This window comes from Penicillium psychrosexuale (assembly GCF_028828465.1).
Source record: "Penicillium psychrosexuale strain IBT 29551 chromosome Unknown utg000003l, whole genome shotgun sequence".
In the NCBI taxonomy this organism is placed as follows: Eukaryota; Fungi; Ascomycota; class Eurotiomycetes; order Eurotiales; family Aspergillaceae; genus Penicillium; species Penicillium psychrosexuale.
In genome coordinates, this window is record NW_026643188.1 from 199,269 (window position 1) to 218,046 (window position 18,778).

An 18,778-nucleotide genomic window follows, 5' to 3' on the forward strand; every position below is an offset into this window, starting at 1 on the left:
CAAGGCTTTCTTCACATTATTGTCACCTTTTCTGGCGGACAGCCTACGCTTCACAAAAGAAACTCAATTCGTTTTTAGCTCGAAAGAACTCTTCATCTATAATTCCTGTGAAGGCAACTACCCCGTCACTCACTATGGATCATATCATTGTCAACAATTCTTTGGAAAGAACATGTCTGTTTGGTTTAAATGTGGGGAGGCAGGCAAGCTAAGGAACATTTGCGCCTATGTCTATCCGTGTGAGAGTTCGCTTGAACACTATGCCAATGGGCTCTCCAATCCAATTGCAACATCTTGAAGCGAACGTCACTCGACTCTTTGGGGAATTTCAGAACAATGATAAACGCCTCTCGCGCACAATACCAACTCATGGAAATCGAAGAGCTATCATCACATGTCAAATAATTCTCCCATCTAAATAGCAACCCATCCAGATCAAATCGTCGGAAATTCAAACAGCATCAATAAAACACCCCGACATGTTTTGAGATGTTCTGTTTAGACGTATACGAAGGCTGTGAAAACATAGACCATGCAGAGGACTTTCCTATGTACAACCAGGGATGTCAGTGGGAATGGGGTGATTGGACCCGATGCCGGCGGAGAACTACGCTTTTTCGTTCCGTGTTCACGGTTTCGAGTGGGCTGTCTATGACCTCCCAAGCCGCCGGTGAGGTTAGGGTTCATATGTCGTCAATCGATCCGTCCACTGTCTGAAGCTAGTTGCTTAGACTTACGGGAGCCACGAATAGCGATGCTGGATTTTACGACTTGCAGATTTAGCATCTCGCTTGGTTTGCGTATTTTGCACTATGGTTGCTTTCTTGCTTGATGGTATTAATCTCGTTTGACTTAATGTACTGAGCAGATATCGCACTTGACCGCTGGTTTCGTCTAACGAGACGATGCATTAAATCAAGCCAGGAAGGACAGTGTCGGGCCCTACGATAAGCGTATCTCAGTGAGAAAATGAACCACACCCTTCGATCAATAGTGTTTCAAGTTCACTATCCTCACTATGTTTCGTTCAGCCTTGCTGAGGGTTTCCGGTCTACGTGATTCGTTCCTTAATAATGACATCTTTGACCTTGGTATATGCTCCCCCATGAGGCGGGTGAGTATATAGAGCTGCGGAGAGAACAACAATGTATCTCTATAACTATCTATTGTTCCTCGTGTAGTTCCTACCCTTCTCTTAACTTTATCCCGGAGAGCCCCATTGTGTGACAATCTTCTCTTCATATGTTTATCTGACGATCGTTTCCTCACTCGCTATGCTTTTCTTATTTTTGGAATTACATCCTCATACGGTACTCGGCCACTCTATGCTCCCCTACGCTGAAAAGAAAAGCTCCAACAGTCATTCGATGCTGGATACACGGTTCCCGCATTGCTACATAGTTTGCGTCATCGTAGGAATATGTGTCAACTCGCCTACTCCGTAGTAGAATATAACCTAACAATGATTGAGAACAAGGTGTAAGGCTATGGCCCTCAACACATTATACAGACGTTTGTGTGAAGCGCCACCAAGAGATATGCCATCTCATGACCACAGCTAGAGGGAGTTATTAAGGCCGAAGAGATATAACAGGTAGAGCTATACTATGAGGAAGCGACAAGCCATACCTTACTGGTGAGACATGAACGATGAGGCTCAATATATGTATTCGTTGATGTAATGTATCAAGTGGTAATTTGTCGAAGAACTGCTCTTCGGAGCTATAGGGACCAACTGAAAAATCTAAATGTATAGAAAGCTACAATTTATGCTCACCGAGTCAATATTATGTACACGCTTTTCATAAAAGAGTAGTCATCAACGCCACAATGTTCAATGCTACGAAAGATATTTTTACGCTTTCTCAGTAGCGATGTTGTTACCATATTTTCCGACCTGACTTTTTGGTAAGGCGCTTTGTTTCCAAGGCTGCCAACTAGCATAAAAAATGTTCGGAGATTTTCAACACAGCCAAACGCATTACTCGGAGGTTTGAGTACTACCCAACAATAGGGGATGTCTAGGAAGAAGAAACGAAATTCTATCAGGGCTGTTACAAAATGAACAATGATTTGTGAGTCACGGTATTCATGATCAAGTGTACCACTCATTCATGAATAAGCCCCTTGGGTATATTCCAAAAGCATAAGTCATAGTAAAGCAGTTGCTTAGCATAGCTAAAAGCAATGGTTTATTCCGGATTCACCTAGGAGTTTGTCCAACGAACGGTATCGCGTCCAATATTAGAGCATTGTCTGGCTTCGTTTCAAATCGAACATCATCGGCACACATATGAGTCATAACAGATGCGGTCTGCAAAATATAATGGATCTCAGATATCACTCCGTTTATAGTGCAGTGATGTCAATATTCCAACTTGATGGCAGCCTTGACAATTATGAAACTAGGCTTGATAGAGCTGGGTTTCAGTACCCGCCTGACTGTGGATGTGGTTAAGATCTACCTGAGATTCCAGCTCTCAACTCTTGCCAACTCATACCTCTTCTCCAGTGGGTTTTCAGCAAGACAAGTGAAGTGGACAGAGGGAGGCAAGAAAATATACGGAGTAGTAAGTTTCTACTACTCCGTAGTAACTAGGGCTTTGCATATGTACATGTGGGGCCGGAGATATCCGCCACAACGTGGCGAGTAAATTGCACCGCCTCATATCTATTTTAGGAAAAGCGACCTCGGTCGCATATCGTTAGGCCATGCTACTCTATAGATACACAATAACAATGACGAAACCTCATCCGACTCAAAGCGAACCCTCATACACCCACACAAGACCATGTGACCGAACTCATATGCAGCAGGGATTCCATTTTAGGGAAGAGGCAGAGGCGCCTGCGGAGTACAGAGTAAGATGAGATCATTGAAGACATGAATCATGTGGACGAGAAAACAATAGGAAACGGTATTTCAGTACGTGAAGGCTAGTGGCGCCGACCCAAAGTCTGGCAATGGAGGCTCAGCCCAATGGCAGATCGTAGCAGGGATCCCAGCTTCCTGTGCATTGGCCGGACTCGGTTGGTCTCAGCGAATCCCAGCCCTGAAGTGACTCAAGACGGGCTCTGCCCCACGCTTGGTCGACCCTCCATCAGCTGAGGTCTACGACTTCGGACTCTGTAGTCTGTATCGTCCTAGCGGCACTCGATAGGTCCAAAAAAACCTTGATATGGCTGATATGGTTGTTATGGATGTGTTTCGTGTAATTTGTTAATACAGTAAACCTTGGAGTATTATTTTCTCTTCTCCAAGGCTAATATCCAGTTGGATATTGAAGCACAAACGATATTGAAACACAAAATAAATGGGATCGAGACTAAGGCTTGGCCTGCAGCCAAATTTAAATTAGAGTCTTCACCCAAGCGTGGAATCTTTAGTGTTGAGGATCCTGTATCTTTTTTAACGATGTGTAGATCTTGGCGCACACTGAAATATGCACATCGCCCAGCTGAGAAATGTATATTTTAAGTCCCCGCTAGTTGTAGATAGTAACTTGATCGCTCTAGATGATCTATGGAGACTCAAATCTTCCTGTTTCTTTCTGTTCACGGCCGTTTCCATGGATCATTGGGGCTTAGCTGTTGCAGTTTAGGGCACCATGCAGCTGTTCTGGCCAAATGGACGTGCAACGGGTGAGACTGGCACTGTGCGAGTCAACCTGTCAAATTTGATGAAACGTTTAGATGTCGCGCATTTTGAACCGTTTCAAGTGGTATTATCGCCACTGAGTCTTCAGGTTGCAGATCGGGGAGTCCGAGATGTGTATGTACGTACTCCGTACTCCGTACACTGACATTGACTCCATCAAGCTGCATACCAGAATAATACCGTAGAAAACTTGGTTTATATGTTTTTTTTTTCCTAATATGTCCTAAGAGCCAAAAAAATAGAAAAATTAACATATTATTGTGGCCATTAAATCTCCGCTTATGGTCCCCCTCTTAATTATTATTCTTCTTAACTTCCCTCTTTTCTTCTATAACCTCACTCTTGACTGACTTTCATGTCATCTCCTTTCTTTTATATTATAATTACTGTTCTTTTTGCGCATTCGCCCGCACTTTAATACTGGATTACTCGACATATCAACCCAATCTCAAAAAAAATCCAAAACTTCTTGTGTGGGCGAATGTCGCCTTTATGATTTATGTTCTATATTCTACATTCATTTATATCAACTATACCAACGCCGGACGTATCACCTTTCGCACAGTGTCATAATGCAAACAATCTTACTCCCATCTTCTGCCGCTGCTTTTGCGCCGCGATCATCCCCGAATGTCGTGTTGAATACCAAGGTTGAGCCTTGGTTGACGGCCACCCTGAAGCGAGTTAACCGGGTCAAGCGTCCTTTGAACAATGTCACCCAGCATACCCGGTGTTTGACGGAAACACTTTCGTCGAAAAATGCAATCTGGACTCTATGTTCCATGATGTTCACCAAGGCCCCCCAGGCAGAGCTAGAGAAGAATGAGAACCAGCTTTGGGAATCCCTGCACAGCCACCAAATGATTCACATGGAGGCCTATGTTGTACATGTCGACATGGTCTCCCGCAACGAGGTGGTTTTCAAGTTGACTCCGGAAACCATCGAATCCCTGGTTGATTTTCACAAGGATGTCTACTCAGTGGATGCCGCCGCCAACACATACGACTGGCCAGGAAAGCACGGTGAGCTGAAGAGGTTACAGGAGGAGTTTGTTCAAGCAGCCAACAAGTTTGTCTACCGTGCCAATGCCCAGGCACTTGAGGGGCTAGAAGAAGACGGCGCCGGAGAGCTACTAAGCGGTCGCAGCGACGAAGCAAAGGCAGCCATCGGCAAGCTCTTTGTGCCACTGGTTGCCCCTTCACCTCCAGTGGTGGATGTCATGCGCCCAATTCCTCTCCTGCCTAGTTCGACAGGCCCGGAAAACTGGTGGCAAAACCCGGTGCCCCAACAAGCGCCACTCGAGTCGTGGAAAGTACTGTCGCCCAGCCCCAACCCGGCCACCACGGGTGATTCTAATCCGAATCTTTGGGCTAGTCTCAGTTTCAGTGATGCCCAACTTGCCTCACCGACCCCGTCTTACAGCCAACCCTTCACTCCTTCGCCGTTCCAGACCTACAACTGCCTACCAACCACCTGTATGCCAACTACCTGCATGCCGACCACGTCAGCCGCCATCAGTCCGCTCCCGTTGCCGACCATGTTCCCAAGCATATTCCCGAGCATGCTTGTACAACCCTGCAGCACAGCTTTCAACATGGGGGGCTTTAGCTGGGCCGACTTTGCTCCGCTACCGTATGGCACGATCGTCTAGCTCAACCCTCCTGAGTAGACTCGGTGATGTCGACCATCTCAAGTCCAGGCTCCCTCGGTTCATGCAACCTGGGTTCGAGAAACGTGGATCGTTTCTTAGACTAGATGCGCGCGCAATTTTTTCGGTTTCTTCTTGACTCCCCAACTCCTCTCTCTCGTCTCTCCCTACCGGGAACCCGATTCCAAGCAACGACAATTCGCATTCTTGACGGCGTTCTCTTTGATTTGACACTGTGCATCTGTGATACTCCCTCCTGCCTTTTGCATGATAACCAGAATTATCTTTTTCTGCGCTTGTTTTGATAGTTTCGATGTTTGATTCTAGCGCCAGCGTGTCTTTTTTCTTTCTCTTTTTCATTTTTCTTTGCATTAAGAAGCGGCGGGTCGGCTCTCTGTTATGTTTCGTTTCTTTTGTTGTTCCCGCATATATGTCATGAAGACTGGTCTGCCTCACGGCATGTGGAGGATATGAATTTGGACGTGGAATGTCCAACGTTATGTTTTCGATTCTTCTACCGCAGCTCCTGGAAATGGAAGAAAGCAAGTATGGGTTGCCTGACTGGACTGGGTTCAGCGTCTGCCTTTGTTTTCTTCCTTTCTTACGAGGTCTGTCCTTCTGGTACTGGTTACTGGACTGGCTAGTTCTCTTTATCTGAGAATTAGAGGATATGTTCATGCGATGGCGTCACCTTCATCCATGTATCTGTGATACTTGATTGGAGCACGCATTTTTGTCATCTTTGGTTCAAGGAGGTGCAGATCAGCAACACGAGTGTGGGAGAAGATTGCCTTCAACCCTTGTCAGACTCGAGTACATCCGCCTGTGGCAGATCCCGAGCGCAAAGGGCGATGCACTGGATTTCCTCCTTTGGTCTGTGACCTGGGGATCTTCACATTCCGCCCCAAGCGACAAGTGGTATGAGTGGCAGTCATCTCCGTCCTCTGCGCTACGAACTCACCTCTCATGGCCATAGTTGGCTGATAGATTCATCTTCTATCGTCCAGGCTGGTTTTTAGATATTCCTGGGCAAGCTTGGTCTGTCGGTGGGCTCTTTCACTGGATGTAAGAGCCCTTCATTCTTTATCCCGACAACAAGAATCAGATGCTCGATCTGATAGATACTCTTCTTTATGGTCTGTCTGGTCGAGGGGCTGGTCCCTTGCGCTGGTTGCTCCTTTTCTCCTGGTCTTTTTTGTTGATCCATCAGCAGCTCTGTCCAAATCTTCCATGTATCTCTTTAGCTTAGTTTTGAAAAGAGCTTGCACAATTTCTTCCTCTCAATTTGTACCTATTCGTCAGAAGTACAGTATAAAACACAGTGTCCGGCATTTCCTAATAGAATAAGACTCATCATAACAAAAATCTGAATATAAATACATGTCTCAAGATCCAGATGATGTTGGTTGTGTACACATAGTTATTTACCCCAGGTGTATGACGTCAACGTCAACCGCCAAGACAGCCCAGCCTACATCATATCCAAGTTGATCGAGACTCGGCGTGTTTCGTTCACAGGTCACTCCTTTTCTATACTTGCATCTATATCTGGCTTCTTTTATCTGATATTGTCTTTTTGCATGTAATTTCGTTGCATTTGTCTCTCATCTGGGATTTACCAGCTCATGCTTCAGCAATTGATAACCTAGAGCCTTTCTACAAAGAACCAGTTCCGCCTAAGCAAGCCACCTGAGGATTGTTAGACATTGCAATCTTCATTAATTTCGGATATCTTGGTGCCCAAGTGTCCGCCACCGCTTATCCCACCTCCGTGGCCTAATCCCGGCATAACCACGAGCTGACAAACCCCGCTACTCGAAACAAGTGGACATCCCGAGGTCACTTGCACTACCGGCACAACTTGGATAACATCACAGAAGGAGAGGACTTCAAATATTAGGCACTCCTACTGCACATATGGCTACCTTACACGAGGCCCTCCAATGCCTCAAACCGACGTCATGGGACGAAGTCCCCCAGGATCCCGACGAGCTCCGTGACTACTTGCGCGCGATCTTCAAAGACAGCCGCCTGATAGCGGAGTCACTTCCAGACCCTCCAATCTCCGATAATCACGACTACCCAGGATTAGACGACACACCGAATTCCTCCGACCGACGAATAGTCCCATCATCCGCACGAGTGGGAGAGACCGATTCGGAAATTACAGACCTGCAAAAGGAATGGGGGAAGCCGCTCAAGATGGGCGGACCGAAGGACAACCCGTTAGAAGTGACTGTGTGGAAACTTTCCGCAAATGACGGCGGGGGCTCATGGTTCGGGCGACGGAGTGTGCATGAGGGCATGCCATTCTCACGATGGCGGAAGAAGCTTTCATCTGAGTACGATGAAACGCTCAAAGTAAACCGCAGAAAGATTGAGAGGGGGCACACGCCTGACAAGAGCATTCGCGGGATCGGCGCTGAAGGAAAGATGGATACTATTGAGGTCAAGGACCATGATGGTTCGGTTCTGGGCCATTTAGTTGTTTACCATGTATCGGCGCAGTTTCCCAAACCTACTTCTCCCCGCGATTTTGTGGAATTGATCATCAATTCCGATTCTGGATTGCAAATTGGCGGAACTAAGCAGCCAGGTCGCAGCTGGATGATGATCTCTAAGCCGTGTGAACACCCCGATATCCCGCATAAGCAGGGATACACTCGCGGACAGTATGAGTCTGTCGAGCTCATTCGGGAGATTCCTAAGAAGCACAGCAGTGGGAGCAGCTCTTCTAGCCAGGGGAGTAAGAAGAATAGTGATTCTGCGTCCTCCAATTCGCAACGCCCTGTGGGGCTACCTGGGCAGGATGGAGCTGGGGATGAGGAACATGAAGAAATGAATCCTGTTGAATGGATCATGGTCAGCAGGAGTGACCCGGGCGGGAACATCCCGCGGTGGATGGTGGACAAGGGAACACCACGAAGCGTGGGGACAGACGCCGCTAAATTCGTCAATTGGGCTCTTCAAGATGACAAGCCGCCCAAGCGAGGAGAAATCACAGGAACGGAAGCTGCAGATACTTTAGCAGGCGTCAAGGCTAAATCCGGGGAGTCTGTGAATGAATACGACTCCGACCAGGAAGATGACTCGGATTCGGATTACGAATCACTCGACAGCGACTCCGACCAGTCCCATCATGGTCTGATTGCTAGTGTCACTGGCTTGCTCAATACTGGACTGGAACGGTTCGCGCCACAAGTTCTAGGCTATGGCGCCCCCACTAGGGTATCGGGTGATCTACCAGCCGAGAACGAGGTTTCCTACATTGATGCAGATGGAATGAGACATCTACGTCCAGAAATTGCCCAACAAAATAAATCAGCGTTGGACGCCGAATCTTCAAGATCCCACGAGCAAGACGATGTTTCATTATCCTCGGCCAATTCCGAAAAAGCAGCAACTGCCGTCGAGGAGGTAACGAATAACATGTCCCCGGAGGAACTGATCCAAATGACAAAGAATGGCAAGCTCAGTTCCAACGAGAAGGAGCTCGCAAAGCTAGCCATCCGCAAACGCAAGGTCGAAAGCAAGCTAGAGGAAGTCCGCGCCGAAATCGACAAATTCCAGATCTCATCGCAACCGCCTAGTGTCTCAGGGACCCCAGTAAAAGGCATCAGCGAGGCAGACAGTGACACTACCGGGATGCGCAAGCGCGCAGCGACGAATAGGTCTTCCAGGCCTGCCAGCACTCGCACACAGCAGAGCCAAGGCCAACCGCAGAGCGAGATCAGCAATGAAGACCAACCATCTCCTGGGCGGACGGCAACCCCCGACCCGTCGCATCTCCCCAAAGCAGCCACCCACTATGTCCACGGAGAATCTAAGCTGCTTAAGCAGCTGCGCAAGATCGAGGCTAACCAACTGAAGGTTGCGTCGAAGATTCAAGCAAGGCAGCAAAAGGATGAGGAGCGCTCGGAGAAGTCTAAGTCCAAGAACAAGTCCGAGGTTGATACCTTGAAGCAGGAGGTACATAATCTCAAGAAAGAGGTCAAGCAGCTTCGCTCTGAGCGCCAGAAATGGGTCGATCTTGTTTCTTCGTTGCAGGCGGAGAATACGAAGTTGGCGGCAAAGTCGGAGGTTGCTTAATTGGTGGATGACCATAATTCTATGACTTGTACATACTACATTGTTTTTTTTTTCTTGTTTTGATTTTGACGGGAGGGTCTGACATGTCCTATGATTTTATAACGACATACTTTGTCCTGTGTCTTTTACTGCATATTTCTACGGAATGAATTTTGGAATTGGATATCTTCATGTCTCAAAACATTATCGTCATGATGATTTGATTATGATATTGCAGACCATGATACGGCTCTGGGGCTGTTTTCCCTATGCATTGGGTGCAGTTGAGGAATCTGATGCTCTTCAAGCAATTTCAGGCCATCTACAGGCCATGGTGCTAGTTGGGTAGTTCAGAACTTGCTGATAACTTCATGTGGTAGGCAGGGTATATCACAAGTTGTCCGCTCACTGACAAGAATTGAAAGATTCTCGAGGTTCCAGAACACGGGCAAACACTGGGGGATACCAACTTCCAGAGAGAGGGATACGACGGCCTTGTTCGTTTAGAGCGTTTCATATGTTGAGTTGGAATTGTTATTCCTACCTAAGGAATCGAGGGGTGGTCGGAATATCGGGGATCTGTATGGAAATCCGAGGACGCGACAAGGGGTATCAAGGAAAACAAGAATAAGCCACACTTAGTAGGTTTACTCTTGAGTCTAATCATTGGAGAGCACATGTTAGCCAACCCATCCTTGTATATGCCGAGCAACTCCGCAAGATGCCACATACCTCTGGCGGATTACCAGCGCCTCTAACCATTTTCTCCAGCATCATTGCGCGCACCTTCTCTTTTGGTTCGCCCATGCCGACTGCCATGTAGGATAGCAGAGGAGGGTGACCAACGTAGGAGGAGTAGCTGTCACGGAGGATGTTGGATGTCCATTCGTACTTGGTGGTGTCGGCGTGTCCGGTACCGATGTAACGGGCCTGGAGAGCCTCAAGGTTCTGGATGGTACGGAGCTTGTCGGCCATGGTGGAGAATAGAGATGTTGACGTTGGACTGAGAAGGATCGCGGGAAACTTGAAAGAACGAAAGATGGAAGGGAACTAATTATGCCTCAGGCATACATTATATGGGTGACACGTGACTGTGTGGACATCTTGGGATTCTTCAATCCTGTCTTTGCCTTCAACAAAGCCTTTGGTTGTTTAGAAAATTGCTACTCGGACTGTGACCATATCCAATGTCTGCGGACACATCTGGTTCATCATTACCGTCCCGGATAGCATCGCTGGTTCATGCACATTTCGACGCTCTGCCAACACGCAGTAAACCAACCATATTTCCGGATGGATCGAGAGAATGGATTCCAATGACTGGTATTGTAGCTGTCAAAGGTATGCTCCATTACTTACCATGAGCAGGTTATCATCCCTCATCCATGCATGTAGTGTGAAGGGGATGGGTCCATCATTTGCTTTTTACTTCATCCTCACAACACTTGATGTTCTATAGTAACGTTTTTGTCTCTTCCCTTATAGGAGAAAACACACACTCCGAAAGTCTGACCTGCATATCTGTCACGTAGGTTTTGAATTCCCCACTTGCAAGTCTGACCCATATTCAAAAAAGCTGATATTCATGTAGGAGTGGCGCAAAATGCTTGTCAGCATCTCACATCCCACGCTGTAGGGGTCTTGTACTACATGACTGTCACGCCGAGATATTGGCCATCCGAGCATTCAATTATTGGCTCTTGACAGAATGCAACAGTGTCCTATTTCGGGAGAAGCAATTACCGAATGGCCATGATACTTGTACCCTCGATAATGAGAAAATCTCAGATTCCCCATTTATACAAAGGAGAGAGATTGAAGAGGATGAAGATAATACTAGTACACCACCCACAGAATGGCCGCCTTTTAAGCTTCGGCCTGATATCAAAATTTACATGTATTGCACATGTGCTCCCTGCGGCGATGCGAGCATGGAGCTCTGCATGGCAGCCCAAGAAGACGCTACACCGTGGGAGATTTCACAGCAAGAAGGCTCTTTGTCAGAAATCCAAGACGCAGAGCTCCCAGATACAGAGACCCTTCTAGATGGCCGGGCCCATTTCTCTCTTCTCGGGGTCGTACGTCGAAAGCCAGCACGCATGGACGCCGAGTCCACACGCAGCAAGTCCTGCTCAGACAAGCTTGCATTACGGCAGGTTTCCTCCTTGCTGTCCTGTAAGACCAGTCGCCTCATTGCTCCTACAGAAAACGCCTATCTAGCAGGTCTGATTCTTCCTGAGGACGAAATAAGCCAAGTTGGCTGTGACCGCTCCTTTGGCGAGAATGGCCGAATGCAGGCTTTGGGTGGGCGATATTGGCCTAGAGGAGCAAATTTCAAAGAAAGCACACCAGGATATCGATTCCGGCCATTCCAGGTTCTTTCGGTGCCGAGTGAAGAGGTGACAGCACTTTGGCGTTTCGCCAAGCCCAAATCCGGGCCTCTTCCTGCAGCTTCTATGGAGCAGCAAGGAGACCCTTCGAGCCCCGGTACAAATGTTAAAAAGACCAGGCCAGGGAATGTGAGCGCCATTTGGGTATTGGCTCCCTCGTATCATCACCCATTGGTAATGACCATGGATACCGGCAGCAAGTCAGTGCCAACTCTTTGCCGTTCCAAGACTGGTTTGTATGAGACTATCATCAACGGTGTGAAGCAAGGAAACCGGGCATCCTCACCTGGTGTCCGTGGAGCCTCTTCTCTATCCCGAGCCAAGCTTTGGTCTCTATTTCGCGAAATTGGGCCTATATCCGTTCCACGCACCTATACAACTGATGTCTCCCCAGCCGGACCGCTATTGGGGACTGAAGATTCGCATATCAAGGCAGTTCAACAACACATGCCAGATATAACCACCTACCAGGATTTCAAAAATCCTACCAGATTAGAAGACCCGTTGCAAATCCGTATGCAGGCCATCAGGGATGCGAAACTGGTTCTCAAGGGATGGATTCCTAATGCAGGAGATGAATCTTGGGGCTTGGATGTTTTGGTTGACCCCAAAAAGCGAAAGCGTTGATTGTGTCCAGGGGATGAAAGAGTGCTGAAGATTACTCTAGGCCATATATAGTAAACCTATCGTATCCCCCTCTCAAGATACCCATATATCGTGTCTGAACAAAAAAGAGCCATATGTTAGTTCGAAAAACTTCTTGCTATCAGAGAGAAAAGAAGAGGACTGGTTTGTACCGTTCTTGATTGGCAGCCGTAGGCGTCAAACAAAAAACCGCGATCTAATCAATCAGGGTGTCAATGAGTCCAAGAGAATGTCAACAATGGGATGTCTCAGGGTTTTTCTCACACCTTTGATTGTTTGTTCTTGTTCTTCTCACCACTATCTTTCTTCTCCCATGCTTTCTGATCCCAGTCTCACCAAGCTACGACTTCACACCTTAGATGTCAACTCCCATGAGCAACATTCGATAGAGGACTCCGCTTCTTCAAGAGAGCTCTGATTTCATCCTCCAGCTTTGTCTTCAGGATGACTCCGAAGGCTCTAGCCAAGTGCGCAAAATGTGAGACAAAAGCTAAGACAATGTGTTCGGGCTGCTCGCATGCACCCGAATACCAAAGCGGCGATTCTCGAGTTGTTTTTACTGCAGCCACAAGTGTCAGATGATGGACTGGCCAAATCACAAAGCCTATTGCAAGAATATGCAGCAACGGAAATTACTCTTCCGAGCTGCCCTGATATTGAAGGCAGCCATGTTGGCATACAGAGAGACTGTATACGACGTGGATCTGACCAAGATTGAGTATCGAGATGGAGTCCTGTATCTCCATCAAAATCAAAGACCGGTTTCGTCTCTATCTAAACGTGGTCCCTTCCCAAACCACATCACTGACATTATCGACCACAAGGAAGCGGCTCTCCTGAAAAGCCAATCCACAGCAGCCATGTCACTCTTAGGTCCCTTGACCAGAAAACTCCTTGGAGGTAAGAATCATTTCTAACTCCTAAGTACCCAAGTGAGACATGGCTGAAACAAAGCAGAGGTATCCTTGAAAATCGAGACCATGGTCGTCAATATCGGGAGGCCACGGGTTCCAACTAGGCTTGTTCCTGGTCCTGACTTGTACGGCGGTCCGCACGCGGTTTTGAAGATAGAACGGATGGAGAGGAACGAAACATGGATCATCGATACAACGGGTTGTCAATATGGATTCCGAGATGTGCTTGTTCCATTCGCCAAGTACTTTATTGACAACGAATGCCGGATATTGGACGGCCCTCGGGTTTACGACGCATGCGAGACAAAGGAGCTAGGCTACTTGTCAACCCTTCATGTCTTCAACAAGACAAAAGCACAACGGCAAGATATGCGACTAGAACGGCTGACCCGTCACCATTTTGCTGTCTTCATTTATATGAGTGTGCATGATAACTTCCTTTTGGACTCTGGCGCCAGCTACAAGGGAAAGATTGATCGCTTCGTCAATGAGCTCAAAACTCACATGGTTGATTCTATGAGGAAGGCAGGTGACAATTTTGAGGATTCTGAAGATGATTGAAGAACAACGGAGCGGTTCATACTGGTACATTTGTTCAATGAGTTTCAAACTCGCGATTCACTTTCGATATCAATTATGTAAGTAATTGCCCCTACTCCCTCCATCCCTCCCTCCACTACTTGGTAGTTATTGCCATGGGATTGACACTGAGGAATAATTCTAAGTTGATCGGAACGAGCAATCTATCTTATTCGAGTAATTCCCGCCCGGTTACATAGACCAATTCATGCAGATATTCCTTTGATGGCCAACTCCGATTGCTCGGTTAATAGGAAATTCCGATATCCCTGGCATGCCGAACACAGCTCACGGATCGAGTCAGAATATCAGAGATGACTCCGGGGGTTGAGATAGCTGGTATCTTGCTCCTTATGCCCTTGAGAGCAGGCTTGATTCGATGGGCCTATCATAAAAGTAATCGCAGATAAAAGTATTGGGGATCATTAATATACAAAAATAAGGCATAGAAGTAAATCCAAAAACATGTGAAAGTAGTTCTTGACAAAATCTCTCAGTAGATTCCAGGGATGATGCGACTGCGGACGATCGAGGTATAACGCTTCCAGTCAGCGCCATACTTCTTCTCGCATTTCTCCTCATCACGCATCTCACGGTGGATCAACAAGATACCAAAGTAGAGCATGTAGAAGTATGTGAAAATCATACCCCAGCCACGGATTTCTGGGGTCTGCATGGCTTGCTTCTGGACAGCGCCACTGGCTGGGTTGATGCTCTCGATGAGAACATATCCCGCAACACCAGTTGGTAGGCAGTAGGCCCACGACATAGTCCAGTCACCCAGGTAGTTGATGTGACGCGCCAGACCCCACCAGCCGGAGATCATCAGTTTAGATCCAGCGGCAGTTTCGATGTACTTGATGTTTTTCACGCGGGGGTCATTGGGATTCGTGCGGAAACGGTTCTTCTGATTGTTGGCACCGCGGAAGATCGAATATCCAACGGCTGTGACACCTAGAACAACAGCCATACCGGTCAAGCCAAGCTCGTAGGGGAAGACAGAGAGATAACGGCTCTGGATGCTGTACAGATGGGGCACCCAAACCACGTCGCCAAAAGATAACATGAATCCAAATCCGTCCATGATTACATCCATGGTGGTCATGATTGCTGGCTCCATGTATAGCGCATCAAGAATGTAGAATCCCTGGAAAAGAGTGACCAGCACAATTGAGTCAGTGATATAGCCATAGGTTCGGTATTGGTGGGCTACATTGGACAGGTTCAGAATTGTCCATCCAAGCAAGCCCGGTCTCATCTCCATGAACACCTTGATATCGACAGTACGCGATGCCTCACTGACAAACGGAATGGGCAGGCGAACACGAGGGTTGAGTTCACGGCCAATGAAGAAGTCGTAGAGCATGTTGCCCGTATGGCCGCCGGGTGCCAGCTCTCGTAGATTTGGGTTTGCCTGCCCTGGGGCTGGAACTGTGAAGCTCCTCACGTAGACGAACAGCGCAGCAAAAGAAGAGATCAACAAGTTTGCTGTAATGACCTGGACATAGTTGTCCCATAGAAATGTCCACACCACAAAGTCGGCTCCATAGAGATAAGTGCCCCCGGTGAGGCCCGAGAGGATGATGATGGCAGAGGAGAACGCTACAAATGAGCCGAGTCAGAAAAAAAAACTTCAATGTTTGAATGCGATGTGTGAGGGAGGACTGCTGCCAATGCCATACCATTGAATTTATACTTCAGCTGTCCTCTGCAGGCCAACACAACACCATCTGCCTCCTGACCGGGAAGGAAGACCTGCAAGAACAGACTGAAGACATAGTAGCTCAGTGTCCACAGTGTAACATTGGTATCATAAAGCGCCGTGATTCCCTCCTCCGGCCAACCCACTTCACGCTTCAATTGTTCGAGTGACAAAGTCGAGGGATTCAGTAGCGATGGTGCGGGACAACCAGAGACATCGTTGCAGACGAAGGTAAAAAGGTAGATCAGGATGGGCAATCCAAATATAATACCAAAAGCACCTAGTCTATTGCAAATGTCAGCTCAGCTTAACGCGATTGAAAGGGAAAAAGACATACGGTCCACCAAACTCATAACCACGTTTCTCCGGCACTGGCTGCACGAGTGTTTTTTTGGAATCCTTTTTGGTAGGCATATTGAAGTGATGACTGGGCCAATGGATAGACAGAGAAATAATCCAAGAGCTGGGGAAGATCCTCAAATAAGACCCGGGAGCCTTAAGGCGCGTACGACATCGGATGGTGGGTGTTCCGCCAGGTTTGCTCCGCATCGCCCCCACAGCGGTGATGCTACGTAAGCCTCTATCTCTATCAGCCCCGGCGTTACCTGCACGCATACAACCCACCTCCTTCGCACCGATCCATTAAGGTCATTTCTATCATTTTGCAGGTTATATATCTTTCTCTAGTCTCTCCACATTCTTTACTTCATTCCATTTCATCTCGTTCTATTCTCAGACTGCCTTGGGCTTGGGTGACCAGTCCACCATGAGGCTCACTAGCTCCGCTCATTACTCCATTTTCCTTCTATCCTCAATTCTCGGATTATCTAGCGCATCATACTCTTCCCATTTTGAAGATGACGCTCCATGTGTTGCCCGCTCGCCGACCACTGGGTTGTACTTCGACCTCAATGCGATCTCATTATCCCCGCCCAAAATGAAGGACGGAAACAAACTCTCGAAGGATGCGCGGACCGAGAGCTGGTATGCCAGGGGTCATGATTACCCGGCTAATTTCACAATCAACATATGCGCGCCGGTCATTGAGAACGTGACGGATGTGGTCGGGATAGAGTCATCGCGGTGGAAGAACGTCAGTGCATATTACGAGCGGGATGATAAAAGATACTCCATAGGGTATGGCAGATCTCTATCTAAACCGGTTACACTAGTTGTATTCCCTGCTTACTGTGCTAACGATTCTCGGTCATATACAGGCAACAAGCATCTGAACCTTTCTTCCGTGGCCGCAAACTCGTTCTCAATTATACCAATGGCTCGCCTTGTCCGGACAATTATAACACGGGCAGTTCCAATGTCTCCACACGCCATAAGTCGACTATCATGTCTTTCCTATGTGACCGCGACGCTGCGCCAAACGTGGCCACGGCTTCCTTCGTTGGCTCCATGGATGAGTGCTCATACTTCTTCGAAGTCCGTAGCTCGGCGGCATGTGGTGGAATCGCCGTAGATCCCAACGCCGGCGGCTTGGGACCGGGCGGCGTATTCGGTGTGATGTGAGCACCCCTTCTGCGTCTTGGGGGAACATTCCATATAATCCATGCTGACCCTGTCCTCTAGTATGGTGATCGCCATCGCCGTATATCTGATTGGTGGCTGTGCCTACCAGCGAACGGTCATGCATCAACGTGGCTGGCGCCAGTGTCCAAACTTCAGCCTGTGGGCTGGCGTTTTCGACTTTGTCAAAGTAAGTATCCTAGCATTGATCCCATGTTGGCCTCGTCGCAAATTCAGACATGGCAAGTTCGTGTCGCATAAGTTCCGGGATTCAAATGGGGCAGGACTACCTGTTTCAAGGATGGATTGAACTCGCTCTGGCTAGTCTAGGGACCAATCCCTTCGGGAAAGACGGTTGCGGTTGGCCTGTCCCATCCATTTCCTTATTTCTTGTCGGGCATAGATCATTCTTTTTTTCCTGCATGTTCTTTCCTTTGATTCTGACCGCCTGTGTTGATCACGGCGTCTACATTTCCATATGTTTGACAAGATGTCTTGATTCATGCAAGTGGATTGTCCCTTGGGTACTTGTCAATGAATCTGCCACTTCATCTTCGGGATGGTAGGAGACAGCTCCTCTTACTTCGTTAGACGGACTATATGTTTTATTGCGTGTACTTAAATGATTGGTTTCAATTGCGAGCCTCGTTGTTTGAAACATGACACTGACCACTTCTTTCTTTCTGCACCAACAGGACATGTTTGTGATTCTCTTTTCGTCGCTAGGTAACCTCTTCCGTTGCAGGGGGTCCGCCGCAGGCAATGGCTACACCCGTGCGGACTCGGACGGCCGTGGCGGTTTCATCGGCGCCATCGGAGGACGTGGGGGACGCGGTCAGGGGCGTGACGTGGATGCCGAGAACAGGCTCATAGATCAACTGGATGAAGAGTGGGATGATTAGTCGAGGGTTGCTTTTACTTTATCTTCTCTGCTTTCCTATACACTTTCCCTGCCTTTTTCGTCTGGCAGCTATTGCCACTTTCGTTCCTCGGATCTTTCAAACAATAGATTTCGAGGCCTTCGCCCTTGTCTTGTTATCTGTGGTGCAAATAATTCCCGTGTTATCCACGTCCACAGACATATTTTGTAAGCGTTTACATACCTCCCGAGGTCGGTGGAATATATATTCACATTCAAGACTCTGTGTACCATATCAATTCACACATTGCCTACAGACTTGTTCAAATGTGAGCAGAATTGGGATTAAATTCCAAATGAACTTATTCAATCACATCTATCAAATTCAATTACGCATACCTACTCTATATTTGATCTTACTTTCAATGTGAATTATAGTCGTGAGTCTAAGCAAACATAGTTACTACAATGAAGTGCAAATCATACAACTAGCATCATTGGTCTAGTGGTAGAATTCGTCGTTGCCATCGACGAGGCCCGTGTTCGATTCACGGATGATGCACAATATTTACTTTTTTGTATCCCATTTGCAGGATTTTTTTTGCAGAGGAAAAATAATCCAATTGCTTTTTTTATTTCTTAGATCACTGGAGTCTTTCGGAAAGTTGTAATGTCTAACTAAGAAAACCGAGCCGTTAGACTTATATTATTCAGAACATCTGCCCCAAAAAAGGGATATAAATGCCGGAGACAAGACAATAATATTTACACAAATCAACACAAATGGGGTAATATG

General features: G+C 47.5%; 8 protein-coding genes across 8 annotated transcripts; 6 read left to right on the forward strand and 2 right to left on the reverse strand.

Moving 5' to 3' along the window:
• Positions 1-2,739: 2,739 nt before the first annotated feature.
• Positions 2,740-3,062, forward strand: N7518_003983 (uncharacterized protein; the record flags this gene model as incomplete). The annotated part of the gene is made up of 2 exons (XM_057184910.1): positions 2,740-2,862; positions 2,928-3,062. The coding sequence occupies 2 exons, from the start codon at positions 2,740-2,742 to the stop codon at positions 3,060-3,062; spliced, it is 258 nt and encodes an 85-aa protein (XP_057041680.1).
• Positions 3,063-4,230: 1,168 nt separating this feature from the next.
• N7518_003984 (uncharacterized protein) lies at positions 4,231-5,310 on the forward strand (the record flags this gene model as incomplete). Its single annotated transcript, XM_057184911.1, has 1 exon — positions 4,231-5,310. One exon carries the CDS (start codon positions 4,231-4,233, stop codon positions 5,308-5,310), a length of 1,080 nt encoding a protein of 359 aa, XP_057041681.1.
• Positions 5,311-7,224: 1,914 nt separating this feature from the next.
• Positions 7,225-9,396, forward strand: N7518_003985 (uncharacterized protein; the record flags this gene model as incomplete). The annotated part of the gene is made up of 1 exon (XM_057184912.1): positions 7,225-9,396. The coding sequence occupies one exon, from the start codon at positions 7,225-7,227 to the stop codon at positions 9,394-9,396; it is 2,172 nt and encodes a 723-aa protein (XP_057041682.1).
• A 626-nt stretch (positions 9,397-10,022) lies between these two features.
• On the reverse strand, positions 10,023-10,350 carry N7518_003986 (splicing factor 3B subunit 5 family protein; the record flags this gene model as incomplete). Its single annotated transcript, XM_057184913.1, has 2 exons — positions 10,023-10,034; positions 10,108-10,350. 2 exons carry the CDS (start codon positions 10,348-10,350, stop codon positions 10,023-10,025), a joined length of 255 nt encoding a protein of 84 aa, XP_057041683.1.
• Positions 10,351-11,270: 920 nt separating this feature from the next.
• On the forward strand, positions 11,271-12,392 carry N7518_003987 (tRNA-specific adenosine deaminase; the record flags this gene model as incomplete). Its single annotated transcript, XM_057184914.1, has 1 exon — positions 11,271-12,392. One exon carries the CDS (start codon positions 11,271-11,273, stop codon positions 12,390-12,392), a length of 1,122 nt encoding a protein of 373 aa, XP_057041684.1.
• A 635-nt stretch (positions 12,393-13,027) lies between these two features.
• On the forward strand, positions 13,028-13,885 carry N7518_003988 (uncharacterized protein; the record flags this gene model as incomplete). The annotated part of the gene is made up of 2 exons (XM_057184915.1): positions 13,028-13,310; positions 13,368-13,885. 2 exons carry the CDS (start codon positions 13,028-13,030, stop codon positions 13,883-13,885), a joined length of 801 nt encoding a protein of 266 aa, XP_057041685.1.
• A 511-nt stretch (positions 13,886-14,396) lies between these two features.
• Positions 14,397-16,257, reverse strand: erg24B (uncharacterized protein; the record flags this gene model as incomplete). Its single annotated transcript, XM_057184916.1, is given in 4 exon segments — positions 14,397-15,505; positions 15,586-15,890; positions 15,943-16,210; positions 16,230-16,257. The coding sequence occupies 4 exon segments, from the start codon at positions 16,255-16,257 to the stop codon at positions 14,397-14,399; spliced, it is 1,710 nt and encodes a 569-aa protein (XP_057041686.1).
• Positions 16,258-16,371: 114 nt separating this feature from the next.
• Positions 16,372-18,025, forward strand: N7518_003990 (uncharacterized protein; the record flags this gene model as incomplete). The annotated part of the gene is made up of 4 exons (XM_057184917.1): positions 16,372-16,742; positions 16,823-17,122; positions 17,187-17,313; positions 17,819-18,025. 4 exons carry the CDS (start codon positions 16,372-16,374, stop codon positions 18,023-18,025), a joined length of 1,005 nt encoding a protein of 334 aa, XP_057041687.1.
• Between the last annotated feature and the right edge of the window lie 753 nt (positions 18,026-18,778).